General features: G+C 40.6%; 1 protein-coding gene across 3 annotated transcripts in view; it reads left to right on the top strand.

Annotated features, from left to right (window-relative positions):
• The window catches only part of FGD5 (FYVE, RhoGEF and PH domain containing 5), a 197,480-nt gene that overhangs the window by 108,262 nt on the left and 68,103 nt on the right, over window positions 1-21,115 (top strand). For all 3 annotated transcript variants that reach the window (XM_054978381.1, XM_054978379.1, XM_054978380.1), the window contains exon 6: window positions 20,853-21,004. In XM_054978381.1, the coding sequence (XP_054834356.1) occupies window positions 20,853-21,004 (152 nt within the window). The remainder of the gene's footprint in view (window positions 1-20,852; window positions 21,005-21,115) is intronic.

A 21,115-nucleotide genomic window follows, 5' to 3' on the forward strand; every position in this document is an offset into this window, starting at 1 on the left:
GCTAAGGAAGCCTTTTTCATTAGATAGCCCCTTGTCCCACTCTTATTAACTAGCCTCCCATTAAGGCCTATCCTTCCTTTGCCCAATGGGCACTAATGTCAACAGAGGGTAAGAATAGCTCTTAGAGAAGGAGAAAATGGCTTTAGACAACACAAACACATTCCAAGCCGCCAGGCAATGAATATATTAGTTCTTTTCCTGAGTACAATCTATATCCTAAATGGAAAACATATCCTCTGGAATTGCTCCTTGATATCTTGAAAGGCTGACTGTCCAAAAAGTCAAAGAGTCTTAATATAGATGCCATTCTGGAGATTCAGATGGTAAATAGGTGTGTTGGATTATTCACATTCAATAGTTCCATTTTCTTTTGCCTGTGAAAACCATCCAATGTGATTGTTACATGATTTTTTTTGCCCTCACCTACCTTCAAACTCACAGTTGTATCCAACAGTTATTTTTTTAATGCTCATACTTGGAAAATGCGTTTTGAAATGTGTAGAGATTCTCTGATGTGATCACTTCTTTCCATCTGGAAACAACAACACTGAACAAAGCCATTAGTAACACTGCCCAAAAAGCATTAAACCATCCAGTTTAAAATTAGAACTAATTGGCTAGTGGCAGGAAAACTCAGCCTGCACACTAATTTTAACAGGTGTGGTGCTATAGAATTGGCAAGAAAATATACATCGATGAAAACAAACTGTGTGGGTCTTTGTCTTATCTCCAAAATTCTCACATCTCTGTGCTATCCCATAGCTAAACAAATATACCTTTTTCATACTACTAATGCATACTGCAGATGCTCAGTAGCATTGGATGTTGCTCTGTTTGCCAATAGCAACATTTTGTTAAAAAGGCAAAGGGAAATTGACCTTGTGTTCATGATTATTGAAACACATAGAATGGCCAATTAGTATCATTACAGTGGGGAAGGGAGAGCAGCAATTGCTGGACAGAGCTGCTGAGTTGCTTGTAGAGATTTTGTTAATCACTGATGGAGCAGCTGGGGGTTTGCTTTCCATTAAAGGTTTTGGGTCAATCATAGAATGATATTCCAATGATTTTCAGGTGGTATTCTATAATTCTGAAGACATCTTCAATGTGCAGAACAAAAATTGGCAAAATTGGGCTGTGTGCAGGAAGAAGGGAATTGTCTAAAAAGCTGTGGGAAGTCCAAGGTTTACAGAAAAATCTTAAAGGTTAAAAAAATGTTTTATTATATAGTCCCCAAGCCAGAGAAGTAGAGTCTGTACTTATAATAGATAGCACATCATAACATATTTTTTAACAAATGTCAAGATCTTACAAGATCACAATCAGCATTACAACCAGCCATTTTAAAAACAGTACAATTGGGCAGGTACTCAAAACATCCCTATCATTACTGCCGTGTATTTGATCAGTATGTACCTTAACTGTGACCCTGGAATCTAACCATAAAGCTGTCTGTGCCTCTAAGTGATCTTCCCTCTTTCTTTCCTTATTTGTTATCAAATTTTGCCAGGGATCATTCATTTGTATATGTGCTTATCATCTCCCTGTGCCTTTTAATTATTGCCATCCCTGCCAACACTACATTTTTTTAAAAAGGGGAGATGCTATTTTAAAATACATCATGTCTTTATTTCTTCTGTTACATTTCAGTAAATGAAACAAAAGTGCACCACACCTTATGCCAGAAAAAGAAATCCCTTTCTATTTTCTTAATGCCCCTAAACACTTTCTTTTCTTCTTTTTTTATTACCCTCTTACCATATGGATCACCACCCCATTTAGCATAACAGAATCCATTTGGCCTTTCGGTAGAGGCCTTAATGGTTTGATTGATTGCCAAAATGATGACATTTCCATACACCCACTCTGCTATTCAACTGGAAGAGTGAAAACATTGTGTGAGTTCAAACTGTATATCAGGTGGTGTGGCTCAAATATAAAGAGTGTGATGGTAATCTAGAAGCTTAGTTGCTATGTATTCAGTTTTAATCATTATTATTTTAAGAAAGGCACCAGAAAACTGGGAAATTTGGGGGGCAGAGGAGGGGAGAAAGTTGAAAGAACTGGCCAAGATTACTTTAGAGAAAACTGAGGACAGATTTTTATATATATATATTCATCTCTTGACAAGTGACGCATCAATTGATGAGTTACTTGTGAACCACTACAGAGCTAATACCAGAGAAAGAACTTTCATGTGACCCAATGTCACCTCCAGTGCTATAGTTCAGTCTTTTACACAGAGTTTTTCCTGCCTTTTAGGCACCAAATTAGCAGTTTTTCTCTGAAGATAGTTTTAGGCAGGTAGCCGTGTTGGTCTGCAGTGAAACAGCAAGATTTGAGTCCAGTGGCACCGTAGAGACCAACAAGATTTCCAGGGTGTAAGCTTTGGAGTCAAAGCACCCTTCTTCATATACCTATCTGCAAGACTGAAATCCTGCAGTTTTTCTCCGAGTTTCTTAATGACATCTTTATTCATTTATTATCTTTTCATGGTTGCAAGATCATATCAAAGGTGGTTTGAGAAAGCATGGAGAAACAACAACAAACCATGGAAAGACAACAAATGACAATGATACACTGAAGTAGCTTACTAAAAAAAGTTGTCATTCAGCTCCCAAACCATAGGAAAGCCTCTGTGTAAAATACTCCACTGATCATCAGAGTAAATCCATGCATCAACTGCACTGAAAAATCAAATAATGTAAGTGTATGTGGGAATTGGTCTTTGAGGCCATGTGTGCTGTTTGTACTACATGCAAAAATGAAATACAGGGGAAAGAAATAGTATACAATATTTGTCACTGTGGGTTTCTTATTTGCATTACAGACAAATTAAAACTTGATTTCTTAGAAAGCGATTAAGAAGGACTTGATAGCAGATTAGGGTTGCCAGATCCCCTGTAGCCCAACCTGGGGGACAGGGGAGGATGAAGTAATCTTGCACATGTACAAATTGCATGTGTGCACTCCAGACCTCTTCCTTGTTGCACGAGGAATGACATCATTCCTGGAGCAACAAGAAAGAGCTCCAAAGTGTATTCCTACACCCTCTGGAGCTCCTGGGCCCATTCCCTGTATTCCCCCCTACATGCGCGCGCGCGCACACACACACACACACACACACACACACACACACACACACACACAGGTAACCTTATAGCAGATCCCAAATACCAGCATCCAAAAGGGCAGGACAAAACCAATGTGTTCAAATTGTGGACAAACGTAAGTTGTCTATCAGAGTTTTAGATTGGATATTGGAATGCATATCCTAATTCTAAGAATGAACATGGACCCAGTGAGTATCTAGAATTTCCTTCTTAGACATACATTATTTTAAATTTAGAAAATACTACAGTTGCAGGAAGATGGATTAGATTATTTGTGTTTCCATTATTCTTGTGATCCCAGGCAGTGGACCTCTCTAAGATATATCTGTAAATTTGTACAGCTCAAAACTTTACAGTGACTTTATACAAGATTTGAAAACTGAACTCAAAAGTTTGATGTGGGTATTAAACTAGCTTCACTCTAAATTGAAACTTTAAAGAAGCTTAAATCTGAAAAGCTATTTCTTTGTTGGGATAATGTAATCTCAAGAGTTATTATTTGAAACTAACCTGCTTTGCTCAAGAAAATAAACTATGTCTGATTAAGTTGTTGGAACAGCTGTGAATGTGCATTTGCTCTCTAATGTATGCAATCTTTTTAACCAGTCACTATACAGTCACTAGGATTAATAATTTCAATAACGTTCTCTGTTATACAGAGACTTTACAATTATTTATGCCTTTCTAAATGTTGTGCAATGAATATGTAGTTGCCACACAATTGTGTGCAGTCTGGATGGTTTCCCATGAAATTATGCTTCTGTTGCAGGGATGCTGAATTTTTGAAGTACTCAAACCACTCTATTGTTCTCTGTCTGGTCCCATGAATCTCGGCTTGAATACAAGATTCAAGTCCAGTGCCTCCTTGAATACAGTATCATGTAAGATCAGGCTGATAGTCTCAGATGCTGTTTTTTCTACTTCCAAATAGCATTTAATAACTTTGTCTATTTGGAATCATTTTGTGCAGGATCCATAGAACTTACATGGATTTGCATATATGAAAGCCAGTTACCACATTCTATCTGCTTCTTTTACAACTCCATCACACCCTAGAATGATGGCATTAGGCAGACTGAAACAGTCTTTTTTCAGTAAGTTTCACCACTGGGACTAACCCTACCTTCAGCACTGGATGGCCTCTCATTGAAGTCCTTCTGATATACAAGCTCTGTCCTCCACATTCACACTTAAACTGTCACCATGCATTGTATCAGTGGGCATTTTTAAAGAACATTAGTAATTTGCATGGGGGCGGGAAGGGAGGTAAGAACCAAAGTAGTGTGTCATACAAAACTTCATGCCATGAGAGATGAACCCTTGTTAATTAACTGGAAGTGATTAGAAGGGACATTGAATGATTAACCAAAAGTGTATTTTCTTCTGCCTTGTATCTCCTGGACAGTGTTGAAAGTTTGGTTGGACCAATCAAGGGCTTGTTTTGCTAATGGCCATTTTCACACTGCTTACGGCCATTCTCGCGCGAAATCGTGCCAGGAAGACGCTTTCGTTCTGGGAGCTCAGCGCGTTCCATGGCCAGTAAGCAGTGTGAAAACGGCCAATGAAATCCTTCAATGAATGGGAAAAGTCAGGCAAAAGAAAAGAACTACTCTGGCTGTTACAGTGCCCAAAGTACGCAACAAAAATGTAGAGGAATATAACATCTGCAAACAATAGCCTGTTTTGACTTGCATTTGGCTGATTAATGTATTCTTCTATGTCTTCGTTCTTTTCCTTACCAGCAGGTGGAAAAAGAACTTTTAATGGGTCTTTACAACAGGAACAGGAAACCAGGGTAGCTGTCAAACCACTTAGTATCCCTCCTTTAAAAATACACTTGAGAAAAAGTGCCAACCCCACTTGGCACAAGGCCAAGTATTTTGTAAAGAGCCTTCTGATGCAGATTTCGAAACATGTCTGCTATAGTTTGTCCCAGTGCGTAACCTCATTTGACGTGCATGTGTGCGTGTGTACACTGAGATCAGAATCCATGACCTAGATTCTATCCAGCAATGAGAGAATAACAGGCAAATTATTTCTGCAGCGTTAGTCACAATTTACTGTGGGGTATCTTTCATTGGAAAAATAAGGCTGGGTCATCTGGGTCATGAGAGATTTTGGGAGATCTCTGTTCTGTTCAGTGCAAGGTCACTCACTGTGCAATCCTAAAAACACTGTCCTGAGAGTAAGCCCTCCTGAATAGATCTGAGTAGGATTTTGAGAAGACTTCCTTAGGATTGCTCTATTATCTCTAGCTTCAAATGTGACTCTTCCTTATTCAAGAGAATACAAGTTGAATCTGTGTACCTTGTACTTTTAAGAAGTTGTTGTCTATGCTTGTAGCACTTCCTTCCCATGTTCATTTCTCAGTATATCTGTATCCTAAATTAATAAAGTCATTTCCCAGAAATATAATTAGACTTTTAGGGAGTGGGGTAGTATTTGATGGGTAAAGTTAAACTGGTATGGGTACTTATAATTTGATACAATGTTATATATGTAGTAATTTAATTGCTTTTAATGCTACCTCAAGCATGTTATGAAACTGCAAAATGCATGACATTCCAGAAAGACACAGCCTTACAATTAATAACCCAACAGTTTATAAGTAGATTGCATTTATTAACAAAATTATTACTGTTTTACAGTCTACACTGCATTTTAATAACTGTGGTGACATTTTCTATCCCAGCAAGATTTAGTACTCTTCTTAGCCACACTGAAGTTGATGGAGCTATAGTGAAACTGATGGAGCCATAGGGGTTTTCCAGTGTCTAGGCCATACAGACTTTCCTGCTACAATTTAATTTTATTAATACATCTCTTCCTTGATTTTAAAAATTTCCAAATAATTCAATAATATAATATAATCAAAGGATTAGGGTGTTTTATTATCAGTCAATAATTAATGCTGCCAAATATATTTTCCAGTATATTTCAGCTGCCAAAAAAGTTGTCATTAACTAATTGCCACTTTAACATTTATGAAATGTTTATTATTTACTTATATCCTGTCCTTTTTCCAAGGAGTTCAAGGCAGTATACAATGTTACATTTTTATCCCACCCTTACTTCAAGAAGGTCAGGGCAGCATGCATACTTCTCTCATCCTTCATTTATCCTTACAATAGCCTTGTAAGGTAGGTGAAGCGGAGATAGAGCTGTTTCTCCAAGGTCATCCAGTGATCTTCATGGCTGAATGGAAATATTAATCCAGAGCCCATCTGCATCAGGAACATAACTCCTCACTTGCCCTGAAGACAAGCCAAAAGGCAGCGTGTATGTGGCCATTTGCACCTCTCTAAAACTTGATATTAAAATCTTTATTTTTGATACCCAGAGATTTAGCCTCCTATACGATATTCCCACCCATGCCAAAGCACAAAGAATAAAAAGGGAACTTCCTTCTGCATGCTTTTAAACCAGCGATTCATCAATCCTGCACTGGACTTAACTTTTTTTAAAAAAAGAGGAGAGTGGGGAAGAATGGAAAAGAAGAAAGGGGAATGGCTGGCTAGATGAGAGTAGCCAATCACAATGTGTTGGGCTGGCAGGTGGCAGGAGAGGGGAGAAGAGGGTGGAACACCAGAAAGGGAATAAAGAATATGGATGTAGAAACAGCCTACTGAAAAGTGGATTTTTTAAAAAAAATTGGGGTATAAGCACTCCCAGGAAAGCTGGGGGAAAGCCGCATAGTGGCTGGAGTGACTGCTTATGGCAGCAAATATGATGTAGACAGTCACAAAAAAATGCTGCTGTATGGGAACTGACCTAGCAAAATTGACCTGTGCAGACGCAGTGTACGTCTCCACAGTTCTAGTCTAGTCTAACCACTGCGCCTCTGGCTTTCAGTTCTCAGTTACCAAACTTTAATATCTCCTTCAAGTAACTTTAGGAATCCTTTTCAATGTCAAATGTAATGAAAGATGATTAACTGTATTATGAAAATATTGCCAAATGCTATTCGAAAGGATACAACCTGTCCTCATTGTATCACTTTCTCTTTTGTTCCATATTTTAAAGTATAAATATAATAAATAAATAAATAAAATATAATAATAAAATAAATATAATAATAAACCTTATTGTTTATTTCTTAATTGTTTAGGCTTTAATTACATAGTAAGGCAGGAAATGCCTAAGTTGAAAAAAATTAAAAGTGGATGATAACCAGGACGAGATCCCATGCTATCCTCTCATAAATAAAATTTATTTATTATTTATTTATTGAGATTTTTACCCTACCTTTTTTGCCCCCGGGGCCACCAAGCCCGCTCAAATTCAGACATATAGATTAAAATAATCTTAAAATCCATTAAAAACAGCGCACAAAACATCAGACCAGAACTTAAAATAAAAACAGAAATAAAAACAACAGGTAAAAGATTGGAGGAGGAGGAGGGATCACTGAGAGAATGCCAAGTGGAACAAAAAAGTTTTCACCCACTGGTGGAAGATGACAACAGAAGGGAACAGATGAGTCTTTCTGGGGAGAGAATTCCAGAGTTTTAGGGCCACGACCAAGAAGGCAGTCTCTTGGGTTATCACCTGCCTAACCTGAGAAGGCAGGGGCTCCCAAAGCAGGGCCTCAGAAGATGACTGCAGTGGTCGGGTAGGTTCATGTTGGTCCCAAACCAAGTAGGGCTTTAAATGTCAGCACCAGCACCATAGTCTTGTTAAAAGATACATTTCACATATTAAAAACCAGTAGGAAAATTTTAAAGCTTAGATGTATCCTCTGACCCAAAGTTAAGGCTCAGTTATATAAATCTAGGACATGATCTGCACATTTATGCACTGAACTGACACGTCCCTCTGCCCAGCACCTCATGAATGAGGATTAATGTGATCACTGCACAGAGGGTAAAATCTGAGATTTTAAAAAAAATCTTCTGGAAAGACCATAAGGGGGTAAATTAACATATTTCAGTCCTTAAGTGGAAGCTTTTGAACAAAAGTCTTTGCATGAACTTATAAAAGCGTACTAATGCCATTTACTTCATGAATTCTCTGCTTTAAAAGAATACTATATATGCTTGGGTCTACAAATTATAGTACACAATACAACCACTACATGGAAAAGCTCAACATTTCCTTAAGGAAATGTTGTTCCAGAGGTTTCCACACAGGGTCATAATATGTAGATTGTTAGTAAGAACACAGAAAGAATCATAAGGACGTAAGAACTTTCTATGAATACCTTCTTATGAAACTTGAAGAGTGTAAAAGCCATGATAGCTTGGTTTCTAGATAGCTACTCGATGGCATTGAAACTGTCCCAAGTTTTATAGTGGAGTTCACACTGTGGTTCCTGGCCACATCGACATCCTTACCTGGGAGGCTGATGTTTGTGAGAACTCCATTCTTTGATCAAGAGCAGTATTTCAGATGGCCCTCACCACATGCTAGTAGCTGCAACGTGGGCTTCTCCATGTGACCATAGACCTTCCAATGTTACCAAGCAGTATGTGAAAGAACCATGCTGCAGTAGTTCTTCTGCTACTTAAGGTAATATAGAAAGGAGCCCAAGGTTCTATTTAGTCCAGTATTAGCTTCCCACCCCTGTCCCTCTAGATATCCATGGGAATCTCACAGGCAGAGGAAGATGGAGACAATCATGCTCTGTTATCTGCATCTGGTAATCCACTTCCCAGCTAGGGCTGCCAATTTCAGGTTGAGAAATTCCTAGAGATATGGGGGTGGAACCTGGGGAAGGGAGGGTTTGGGGAGGACAGATACTTCAGTGAAGTATAATGCCTTAGAGTCCACCCTCCATAGCAGCCTCATCAGAGCCATGTGACAGGAAGATGAGCTGGAATGGTGACCTCAACAGTGATAAGGCAGGAGACTAAGAGAGCCAGGGACAGGAAAAACAAGCCACACATAAGGAGGTGTACCATAGTGAGGATCAAGTCATGGGTCAGATTCTGGGAAGAATCCTTTCTGCCACTGAGTGACTTCGCCTTGCTTTCCTACTCCCAGGATTTATGCAAAGAGAGGTAGGAGGCATGGTGCCCCTGCTATCTATGCATATACGCATTGTCCTTTCAAAAACCAGCCCAAACATGGTGGTTCTACAGGAGCTTGCGACCCAGCAGGGTGGGATGTACAACCCCTGTGAGGGTTCTAGCCCATCAGTTGAAGACTTCTGCAAAAGAGGCTGCAAGAAACACGCCAAGAAGCAAGCATGAGTATCTCAGAACTTTGCCTCATTTATGTAGTAGGGGTTGTAAACCCTCTAAGTAGGGCCTTCTGTGTTTCTTGCATAGCCTAGCAGTAGTAGGCAGTGACACTCTATAAATGTTCAATAATAATAGTCATTTTTTAAAAGATGAAATAGTGTCAGAAATTTGCAATTTCTCTAGGTTAGGATTGCAAACCTTCAGGTGGCACCTGGAGATCTCTAGAAATACAACTGTTCATAAGATTGCAGAGATTAGTTCCCCTGGAGAAAATTGCAGGTATGGAGGGTGTACTCCATGACATTATATCCCACTGAGGTCTCTGCCTTCCCCAGACTCCAACCCCAAATCTCAAACCCAGCGTTGGCAACCCTACTTTAGCTTGAGTCCTAGAACATAATGTAGCAGTGCTAGTTTCTTCAATTTTAAATCTAACTGGAACTGTATGGACTAAGAAGCATTTGGTACTTTTGTTTGTTTGTTTCAGGTGATGGATATGGAGGCCTTTCAGGTATTGTGATTGATTGGAGTTATTGAGACTGCAGAAGTGCTTTTCCTTTGATTAATGGTTTCCCAGGCCCTCAGCACTTTATTCAACAGAATTTTTTTTTAATGGATGCTTATTGTGATTACTATTAAGTATCAGATTTTAGGAATTAATCATTGAAAGGCTGGCTATCCAGACTACTGGAATTAAACTACTCATCTGAGAATTAATCATGCCCTAATCCAGGCAATTAATGATTAATTAAATTTGCTTGAGTTGTATGAGGAAGCTATATTGTCCTTTCTTGTTTTTCAGTGATTATATTTAGCTCTGTAGACTGGAGAGATTTTTGCAGATTTGGGACGTAATTTTATACATTGTCAATGGTGCGATATGTAGCATGTTCTAAGGAAAAATGGTCTAGGGAGATTGATGGATTTAAACTTTAGATGGCAAGATGTATCTTTCCACATATACCTTACAATGAAGGCCCAGGCTATTTTTCAGGGTAAAATACCACAAAAGGATCTGTAGGTTAAAAAATGAGGTGTGCATATCATTCACTAGTGAGCTTCACTGTGGCTCTAAGTTAACTATTTGTTTGCATGCTGTTGCCCCTATATGGGCAGGGCTTAACATCAGCCTTCTTTTTCCCAGAAAAATTTTTATTTATAAAATGCAATATACAAACATATTGTTACATTTTTTATCTTTTGTTAAAATAACCAATAAACACTAAACATCATTAAACTATTTACATCAATTCTGTTCTTGTTATCTTCTTTGTGTAACCATTTTTGTTTACTATAATACTAAAGAAAAGGGATACCTTAAAGTTATAAAATTTCCTTAAATAAATTTAAGTGGTATTATGAAGTTAGTTCAAATTATAAGTTTTTATTTTGTTGCAATAGGACTTTGCTTGATAACCTTACAAACTCATGATTGTTTGGAAGGATCTTGTAGGGAGTTGAATATTATTAATTGTTCTGAACTCAAAGAAGGGGAACCATTTCTTCAAAACGCTTGTTTGTTGTGTTTGGAAAATGTTCAGCCTGATATATTTTATTATTTATTTTTTCTAGTATAAAATGGTCTCAGATTTTTACAAACGATTTATCTGTTGTTAGTGGGTTATGTGATTTCCATTTTCCTGCAATTACACTTTTAGTCTGATCTCACTCCGGATTCCTTGGCCAAGGATCTTGAGGCTGTGACTGTATGGTTACATCAGAGTAGCCTGAAATTGAATCCCCTGAAGACGGAGGTTCTGTGTCTGGGTCATGGGGTGGTCGAGCTGGGCACCTGGGCCCAATCCTCGACGGGGTACAATTGAAACCTTCGCTGACAGTGAGGAGCCTGGGTGTGACCTTGGATGCCACACTTTCAATGGAGGCCCAAGTTGCAACCGTTGCCAGGTCTGCCTTTTTTCATCTTCAACAGGCCAGGCAACTGGTGCCCTATCTTTCACCCCGGGACCTGGCCACAGTAATCCATGCAACTGTCACCTCCAGGTTAGATTACTCCAACTCACTCTATGCTGGGCTGCCCTTGGGCCTGACCCATAAGGTAAAGCTGGTCCAGAATGCAGCAGCACACGTCCTTACTAGAACACCAATCCGAGCGCACATTCATCCTGTGCTGTGCCAGCTGCACTGGCTCCCAGTGGAGTTCTGGATCCGGTTCAAGGTGTTAACCTTGGTGTTTAAAGCCCTTCACGGGCTGGGACCTGCATACCTGCGGGACTGCCTCTTCCATTATGTCCCCTACAGGGCATTTTGTTCTGCAGACAAGCAACTCCTGGTGGTCCCCGGCCCGAAGGACATCTGTCTGGCCTCAACCAGGGCCAGGGCTTTTTCTGCCCTGGCCCTGGCCTGGTGGAACATTCTCTTGTTGGAGATCCGCGCCCTACGGGACCTGTTACAGTTCTGCAGGACCTGTAAAATGGAGATGTTCCTCCAGGCCTTTGGCTGAGTGCCAGCGGGTATCCCCCTTCTTCCATCTAAGACCACCACTTTTTCTGGGGCTGCCTTCGGCCATCTACTATGCCCATATACAGATTCACAAATATTTATTTAAATAACCTGTGCCTGGACTATTTTAATGACTTTTTAAAGATTATTATTGATTTTATGGTTTTGTGATTGTGTTTTGTGAATGTTGTTAGCTGCCCTGAGCCCATTTGTGGGGAGGGCTCAGTATAAATAAATAAATATGCAAAGGTACCAACTTCACTGCATCCTTTCCAACAAAGCATCAGCCTTTGAAGAACCAGATTGCACAGCAGACTACAGAAAAGTGTGCATCTAGCCTATGGCTAACAACCTATGGCTGTTCATAGGAAAATTTAGAGCTGACTAGACAACCAGAAGGCCCATGGGACAGTTGATTGTCCCACCTTCATGTTGAAATGAAGCAGCAGCAGATATATCAAACTGGGTTTCTGCTCGTATGTTTTTGCTGTTGTTCAAGGCCTAATAATGAGCCCAGCAACAGAGAATAAGGCTGTTTCCACGCAGTCGGTCATTCCCGCCCTTTCCCCACTTATTATGTGTATTTTGCTGAGTCGTTCTGAAAACTCAGCCTCTACACACACTCCCCAAAAGTGCTTACCTTGCACTTTGAGGTCACAGGACAGCCTCCTCAGTTCGTAGAAAAAGCAGTTTGGGAGGGGTGGTTGGGCACTTTCCCCTTGTCAACCACCTCCCTTTCAAACTTTTTTTTACTCTACACATGTGCGATCGCATGCTGAGAGCTTTGGGGGAGGAGCTGGGTGCTGGTCAGAGGATTCCTCAGAGTGCTTTAACCATTCACATGCCCAAGAACGCAGAAGAAGTGTTCCGTCAATCCATGGCAAAAGAAAATACCAAGGAAAGTGCAGTCCCAGAAAAAAACAGTAGGAAAACAGCCTGCAAACATTTTGCAAACTGAAATGTGTGGAACCCCACCGCCAGAGTTGCAGGGGTGGACCATGCCCATAAGGATGTGTGGAAATGGCCTGAATTTATATCCCATTTGCATTTTAGTTGAAATTCAGTAACAGCTTTAAAAACAAGAAATATAATTGAGCTGCGCTGAAACCACTTACTTCATTTATAAACCACTTACCCTGTTCATACTTATGTGTATGTGTAAAAGCATTTTCAGGTTTATTATGCTTTTCAGTAATTGTTGCAAACCTATTCACATTGTTTTGATGCCGCTTTTCTGGACTTCATTTTGCTGCTGCTGCTGCTGCTGCTTTATATCACAGTGCTTTGTGATGATATGAATGCTGACAAAATTGGTGGGCTGAAGAATGTGAGGGCAAAGAAGAAGGAAAATTATGTTGAGAAGCAGCAGCCACTACAGAAACAAAAGAGAAGCACAAAATGCTGAAACAATAATAATGTTTGTCAGGCTATTTTTATTGGTAATTTGTTCAGCTAAATGAGCTGCTAACAAAATGAACATCACTATTAGAGAATGTTTGGCACAGCCATAATTAATATCAGCCTTTCAGTTTAGCCTCAGCCACCAAAATCCAGCCAAATAGAAACTGTGACATTTCTGAAAGATACTTAGGGAATACATCTAATCACCCCCATTGTGCTTCATCACCAAAGATACTCCTCCTATAATAAATGATATCTTAGATTGGCTTGGCCAGCCTCAGAGCAAAATTACTCCTTATGTGTAGCCCAATGATTATTTTTCCACATTTTTTAACATATATGTATCCATAGGAGAGAGACAAGCATGGAAGGAGAGAGGTACCTAACTTTCCCCCTTTATGCTGTTTTCCTGCCCAAAATTATTACCCTCACACCATTTTACCACTATTGGGGAAGCATTATTGATAACTGTAAACTACCCAGTCTCTTGATATACACTCTTACTAATGGTGGTTTGAGATAGAAGAAAATGGAACAAAAACTTAATAGATTTACCTGCTGGGTGATCCTGAACAGGCATCACTTTTGCTTTGTAGAGAAAGTAAACACGGTTTCTGAGAGCACCCATAACTTTTGACTCATCAAAGCCTGTGGTGTTGATTTTTCAGCATGTCAGACCCAATTTATAGAGCTGCCTAAATATATGAAGAATGGCATCCTTGGATGAGATATATGACTACAGTCTACAACAGTTTCTTTTTAGAGCTCTCTTCCTTTCACAGCACGTTTCTCCATACCACATACGGTGACTGGAAATCGTACATACTTGGAGGAGGGGAAAGAGAGAGTGCTGTTTTTTCTGTTAACACAGCTGAATCTCAGATTTCAATGGATTGTTAAAACAGCTGCACTTCCCTCCACTTCCACTCCATCTAGTAACATTTTAAATGTTAGCCTGTTCCCTTCACAGTAGTCTCTAAAAACATAAATTCCCAGCAGATCTTATCCAAAGAGTCTGGACATGGAATATCCTATCTCAAGCTGAAAAGCTTAATTACACTAATGAAGTGTTTAAGCCTGAAGAAATGGTGACTTGTACTAGGATTTAACCCAGTGAGTAAAACACTGGGTGTAAGGTCACACCTCAGGCTAGCACTTTTGTTGTTCACCTGGGATCTTGTCAAAGCACTGAGCCAGTTTTCAGACATAGTGTCACCCAGGCCGGTTGCTCTCATTTCCTCTCTGGAAATCCTTTGTGGTTTCCTTGCAATTTCACATGTAGTTTTCACATCCCATTCAAGAACTTCATTGTGTTCAAAAAGGATTAGGATGAAAGGATGATCTGAAAGTGGACTTAATATGTCACCAGGAGATGTGAATTCTAACTCAGAAGCCAGGTCCAGAGCTAATGTAATGAGGTAGGCACTCCCCTCTAGGGTGGCCAGGTCCTGTAAGCCAGGGCGGTTGGGCAATAGGATGCTGGGGGGACCACATCTATTCTGCCTCTTGTTCTCACTATATTTTAGACCAATTCCTAAAGAACTGTCCCTACCGAGACTCCTTAGCTTCTAGTTTAAATGGGAAGTGATGTCATCAGGGAGGCTGCAGAGTGGACACATGCCATTTCACCATGTGCTCTGACCAGCCTCCTCACCTCTCACCCGCACTAGCCAGATGAGCAGTGCAGGGGCAGCAGCTGGGAGGATCACCCACCCTCAATGGGGGTGGTGGTGGTGGTGGCAAACCTGATCCTCTCTGATAGTTCACAGATGAGATAGAGCACAAATATTCTAGACCGTTGTATACCAGGATATAGTTGGATAGCCTTGATGAAATGAAGTATGTCTGGGTCTAGGCAGTGCCTGTTTGGGGGACTTCATTCTGTGGAAGACACCCTGAGTTCTGTGTAGGAAGAAACGTAATCAATAAATGTATATATTATATTTAATATAACTGTGTTATGTAGAAAAGAGCGAGAGTCCAGTAGCACCTATAAGACTAACAAAATTTGTGGTAGGATATGAGCTTTCGTGAGTCACAGCTCACTTCTTCAGATATCTGAAGAAGTTTGCTGTGATTCATGAAAACTCATATCCTACCACAAATTTTGTTAGTCTTATAGGTGCTACTGGACTATTTTCTACTGCTACCAACAGACTAATACGGCTACCCATTTTGTTCTATCTTGTATTACATAAACAGCGTTCCAGTTCTACCGCCAAGAAGTACTGTCAGAGGCACATTCTGCACATGCGTACATTATACATTATAGAAGACTATTTTTTGTTGTATTCTGTCACAATAGTTTTTAACCTAAGAGAATGGAGTAAAAGTAATGTAAAGAAATAAACGTTCATGTACTGTGCAATATCATGTCTTCTACCAACTTCTGAAGCAAGGTGTGTGATTAAAGGTAGCTGAATCCAGTTATTCTGCAGTAAAAAAAAAGCCAGACCTTTTGTGAAGCATGCCATTAAACATTCTTATGTAAAAGCAAACAAACAGATCTACCAATGGTAGACTGCCATTACAGTCATTTTAGTGTGAGGAAAGGCAGCTCTCAGGGAGAGGGACAGAAGGAAGGCAGTGGACTTTCATGTCCATGTGTCTGTGGCATATGTATTAGAATGAAGAAGATGCAACTAGCCTTCACCAGGATTATAACTTGTAGAGTCCTGGGAACTACAACCAGTGAGCTAGTCAGAGATTTAGGTGCTTCTGAGGCTACGTACAGATGTACACATATAGGTTAAAATAATTGTATACATGAAACAGTGACAGAGAGGGCACGAGGAAAGTGCCTGTCATAGGAATGAGGTAAAACCAGATATCCTAGTCATCTGAAATTATCTTCACCTTCAATCTGCTAATGTTTCTTACAAAGTATATTCCTGATGTTAACTAAAGTGCCCTGTGATATTCCCGGTAGCTTTGCCTATAGCATGAGTTAATGGAGTGTCTCCTTCCAATACAAACAGCTAAGGAAGGTCATATTGGGACAGATAATCGTTTTTTATGAAAGCAGGAAGCTTTGCAACATGCACATCTGCTGCAGCTGCCATCAGCAAGGAACCGCTGGGGGCTTTCAAACCCCCTCTTGAATGGGGCATCTCTTTTGAGCTGGTTTTTCAATTAACAACTCCCACTCTTCCTCTTTCAGTCACTCCCTTTCTTGTGCAATAAAATCTCCAGACCCTTCCAGGGTTTATTGGGATGCAAAAGAAGAATTGGGAAAGCACTGGATGTTTTTATAAGTGATTCCATATGGTTCTCCAATGTGAGCAGAAACCTTAACAGTACTTTCAGTTTTCCCCCAGCGTGCACTTAATTTCATAGACAACGTAAGGTCCAGTTATTTTTCCCATAAAGATTAGATTGGCAGAAAACGAGAAAGTTGTCTGCAAGAACCAGAACTAGGAACACCCAGCTGCTTGGCTCAGACTCTTCTCCAAGCATATCCGCTTCAGGGGAATAAAGAAGAGAATTTATGTCCATGAATAGTTCTTCAGGACACTCGCCAGACAGGACAGAAAGACTAAGCTAACTTTCACTCTGTACCAGACCTACCACGCTATAATAGAAGCAAAGACTATGGGATGGTGTGTTACACCAGAGGATTAGCACAGAGCGCCATGATCAAGTAATGGTGGCTCTGACATTATTTACCTTATGGCAACTTAGCAGTAAAATGTCCAGTGATGCCATTATAGCCTTCCATTAATTTGACAGTGATATGTTTAAATTGATCCATTAATTGCCATTTTAAATGTGTTATGTGGAGATAAGAGGGGGGGGGAATATTACTGTAGCTTATGCTACAACTACTATTTCCTACAATATTTTCTCTTCAAGGATGCTTATGACATTCTTCCTTCTTTGATTTTATCCCAATAACAATAAACTTGTTAGAGTCTGATACTCTAAACTTTACACCACACTGGCATCACAAAAAAGTACTAGGTGCAGTCATACGTGCATGGTTAATGTTAGGGGCTAGTATTTTCAGGCAGCTGCTGAGGCCCTAGCATACAGTGAAGCCTGATCCACCATTACTGCTGTAATTCACTTCTGGGCCCATTGGCCATTGCTGCCCAGCTGTAGAGAGAGGCAAATTAGGGCCTATTTGCTGCTATTTACCATCTGTTTGCTTCCTTACCCAATGGCTCTCCAGCACGTAAGTGTATAAGAGGTATAAATGTATAGGAGGAGCCACTGTTGCTAGTGCCTTGTCATGACCATAGTGCCACTGTTTTAAAGACCTAGGCATTAGCACTGAACTTCCATGGTGGAGTTAAATGGAGAAGGACCTTTGAGGAAGATCATGTGGGAGTAAGTAGTCCTTAAAGTATCCTGGATCCAAACCATTTAGAACTTTGAAGATTTCCAAAAGCACTTTGCTTTATGGCTTTGTCTTATTGTCCCAAGACCTTCACATTGCTTTTTAATACTGCTGCCTTCTCTTCTACTAACCCTTCTCCAGTATTTTGCTCTGCTCTTTTGAAGCAAGGATTTTGATAAACCATGGTTGGGGGTGCAGGTCATGTGATACAATTACGTTAGTGTGAATTTGGCCTTCTTAGTAACCTGAGGAGGTGATCAGAAGCTTATGAAAACACCACTGAAAAACTCCTCCCCACCACCACTGAATGCTATACATAAAGCTTCAATATTACTGATAGCATTAATGTTATTAGTGATAAAACTATTGTCTATATAGACTTGGGTTCCTGTGCAATAGGTGCTGTGGGATTAGTGGCCAAGGGCAGCAGTCATTTGAATTGGTGGTTGATATGAGGTCGGGGATCCCAGTGGTTATGGGACAAGGGAGTTATGGCGATGGGGCTTGGTATTATAAGAGAAGAAGGCAGAGATATGGCTGTGCTCGGGTTCCTTCCAACTTTTGCCCCATCCCAAGGGATGCTGGTAGCGGGGCTAGGACTCAGTGCCCTCTCCTGTCACTGCTGCTGTGCAATGCCAGGTCCATTAATAACAAGACCGCAACCCTTCAGCAATATTTTGCAATGGAAGAGGTGGACCTAGTGTGCATGACTGAGACCGTGTTACGGGAAGGTGAAACTGTCAGCCTGAAAGAGCTCCCCCCCCCCCGGTTTCTCGGTCCTTCACCAGTCACGGGACAGTGGCCAGGGTGTGGCGGCAGTGCTCATTCGAGAGAGTTTTTCCATCAGGCTGCTCCCCATGCCAAAGATTGCCAGCATTGATTGTGTGGGCCTGGTGTGGGATGCCGAGGAGAGTATAGCCATCTGTCTGGTGTACCGATCACCCAGCGCACCAGCAGATGCTTTGCCTGGCCTGTTGGAGGAGATGGCTGGCTGGGCCTTGGAGTACCCTAGGCTTTTGATCTTGGGGGACTTCAGTGTCCATGCTGATGCTGCTGCCTCCTCATGGGCCATGGACCATAGCACAAGGGGAGAAAGGGCTCCTGTCACCCCACACCCTTTTTCATGAGCCAAAATGGCCACAGGGAGCTGTTTGCGCCCTATGTTGGTAGCAACTACTACTGTAGTACAGCCCCAGTGAAAGGGGAAGGGGGAAGCAAAAAGGGGAACCAGTTTCCCTTGGTGAACCTTAGTGCAGGGCAGCTGACAACCAATAGGGCAGTTGTTATAGCCTGATGTGGTGATCAAAAGTTTAATAAAACTGCCTGAAAAACTCTATTCCTGCCTTTGGAAGGGATACACCCATCAGCTAGGAAGAGGCATAGAAAGCATTAATAGCTGAGTGAATTCGGGCAGAGTCAGGGAAGAGATCTGAGTTTAGTTGGACTGGAAGTAGCCTGGGAAACTGCAGGAATTTAGGAATCTAATGCTGGATTAATGATTATGCTACTTGGTTTAGAAATCAGATTGCTTCCTGTTTGCTCTGTTTGCATAGTAACTGTAAATAAACACATATTACAAAGACCTTATGGCTTGAACCTAAGCCCTGCCTCCACTTTTGCAGAGTTCTATTCCATTGCAGTGACAGTTTTCCACTATGGAGGGCAAGATTCAAGACAACCAACAAATTCTGAAAGCTTATACTTGAAAATCTTGTTGATCTTTAACCTGAGTCTTGCTCTTCTACTGCAGAACAACACAGCTACCTACCTGTTCCTCTGGTGCTGCTAGGCAGTTCTGCTAATACAAGACTAGTCAAAAAATAGGAAACACCAGAAGAATGAGCTCTGCAGCAGCTCTGTAATGGACAAAGAGCTGGGCAAGCAGAAACAAGGCATACAATTCAAGCCCCTAAATTCAATTTGGTGTTGACCTGGAGCCTTTCAGTGGTTGGGCAAGTATATAAATATATACAGCATCAATCAGATAAGGCCTGTGACTCAGTGGTAGAGCATATGCTTGGCATGCAGAAGATTCCAGGATCAATCCCAACATCTGTTTGTCAGTTAGCATAGACTGAACTAGATGTACCAATAGTCTGAGTCCATAGCCCTGTTCAGATGACATATTGTGCATAAATAGATGGGAATAACTGCACTCCCATTTGTGGCCAAGCTCATTTGCCTTGGCCTTGTAACTACAAGCTGTATGTGCATAGGCTCTATCTCTATTATTGGGAATATTTGAAAAGTCATGGGAATGGAATCAATCTGCATACCGTTTGTACAAGTGTAGGTGTTGTGCCCATGAGTTGAATGCGTATAGGTGGGGGTAGGGGACATTGAGCTCATTCATATTCCTATTTTGTAAACATTGGTTCTGTGTGAGTATGCTGCGTGTACAGGGCTAATATAAGGCAGCTTCATGTGTTCTGTAATTTGAGAAGTCTTTGCCATTTCATAAGAGAGTAGAACAGAATTCTCCTTGGGATTTTTTTTTAAGACTGTGCAAGAAAAGTATTATCTTTTTTTGTAAAAAAATTAACATAATGAAGTCTGTTTTGAAGATGGATTTCTTTAACAAGGAAGAGAAAGAGTTGTTCCGCAATACTAGAAAAAAGGGGATGAACAAGGTAAATGTAATTTGTAATAAACCTATTTTGTAAAGTAAAGAGAGCAAGAAAAGGATAAAGGAAAGGTATGAGTTGAGAAATCAGGAGTAGAGTGATTGAAAGTCTTAAATATAAAGACTAGGAGTTCAATGTTGGCCTCAAATTAAGGAATTCTAGTGCAGATACATTTGGAGACTAATCTGGTGATAAGACAAGAAAGATAAAGCTGCTGTAGCATAATGGTTAAGTGGCTGAGCTGTGAACCAGCGTCCCACTACTGTCATCAGCGTAGTAGGTGGTCTTGGGTAATCCACTCCTCTCGGTCCCATGTCCCCAACTGTATTGTGGGGCTTATAACACTGACTTTGTTCATTGCTCTGAGGGGGTCCCTAATCTGTCTAGAAGAACAGTATATGAGTGCAGTTATTATTCTTATTATAACTTTATTTATTTATTTGGAAAAGATATATGCTGCCTCTCCAGAGACCTGCTCAAGGTGGTTTACAACTAAAACAAAGCCTTAAAACACTATCACTGAAACTAAGCCAAAGCTATTAAAACAAGCCATGGCATAAAGCAGCAGAGATGGGTGACATTTAGCACCAAATGGATTAGCGTTACTCAAAATGCTTAAGGTATGGACAATGGGTTTATCAATGAAGAACAGATTTTTTTAACAATGGAGGGGGAAATGGAGGCAGGATTTGGCAAGATCCTACAGATGATATTATGAATTGTATATTCATAGGATTTCTATGAAGCTGTCTTAAGAGTGCTGGGACATAAAGATGACAATGACCTTGAAGACATCAAGCTCAAGGAGGGGTTGAGTGAACTCCCAGAGATCTACAAACTGCACCAAGAAATACTAGGGGAGATGGAAGAAAAAGTCGTCAACTGGTAAGAGTACAGTTACCAACTCCGGGTTGGGAAATTCCCAGAGACTTGAGGGTAGAGCCTGGGGAAGTGGGGTTTGATAATGGAAGGGACGCCAGTGGGGCATAATGCCAT

Source organism: Eublepharis macularius, chromosome 4 (genome assembly GCF_028583425.1).
Source record: "Eublepharis macularius isolate TG4126 chromosome 4, MPM_Emac_v1.0, whole genome shotgun sequence".
NCBI lineage: Eukaryota > Metazoa > Chordata > Lepidosauria > Squamata > Eublepharidae > Eublepharis > Eublepharis macularius.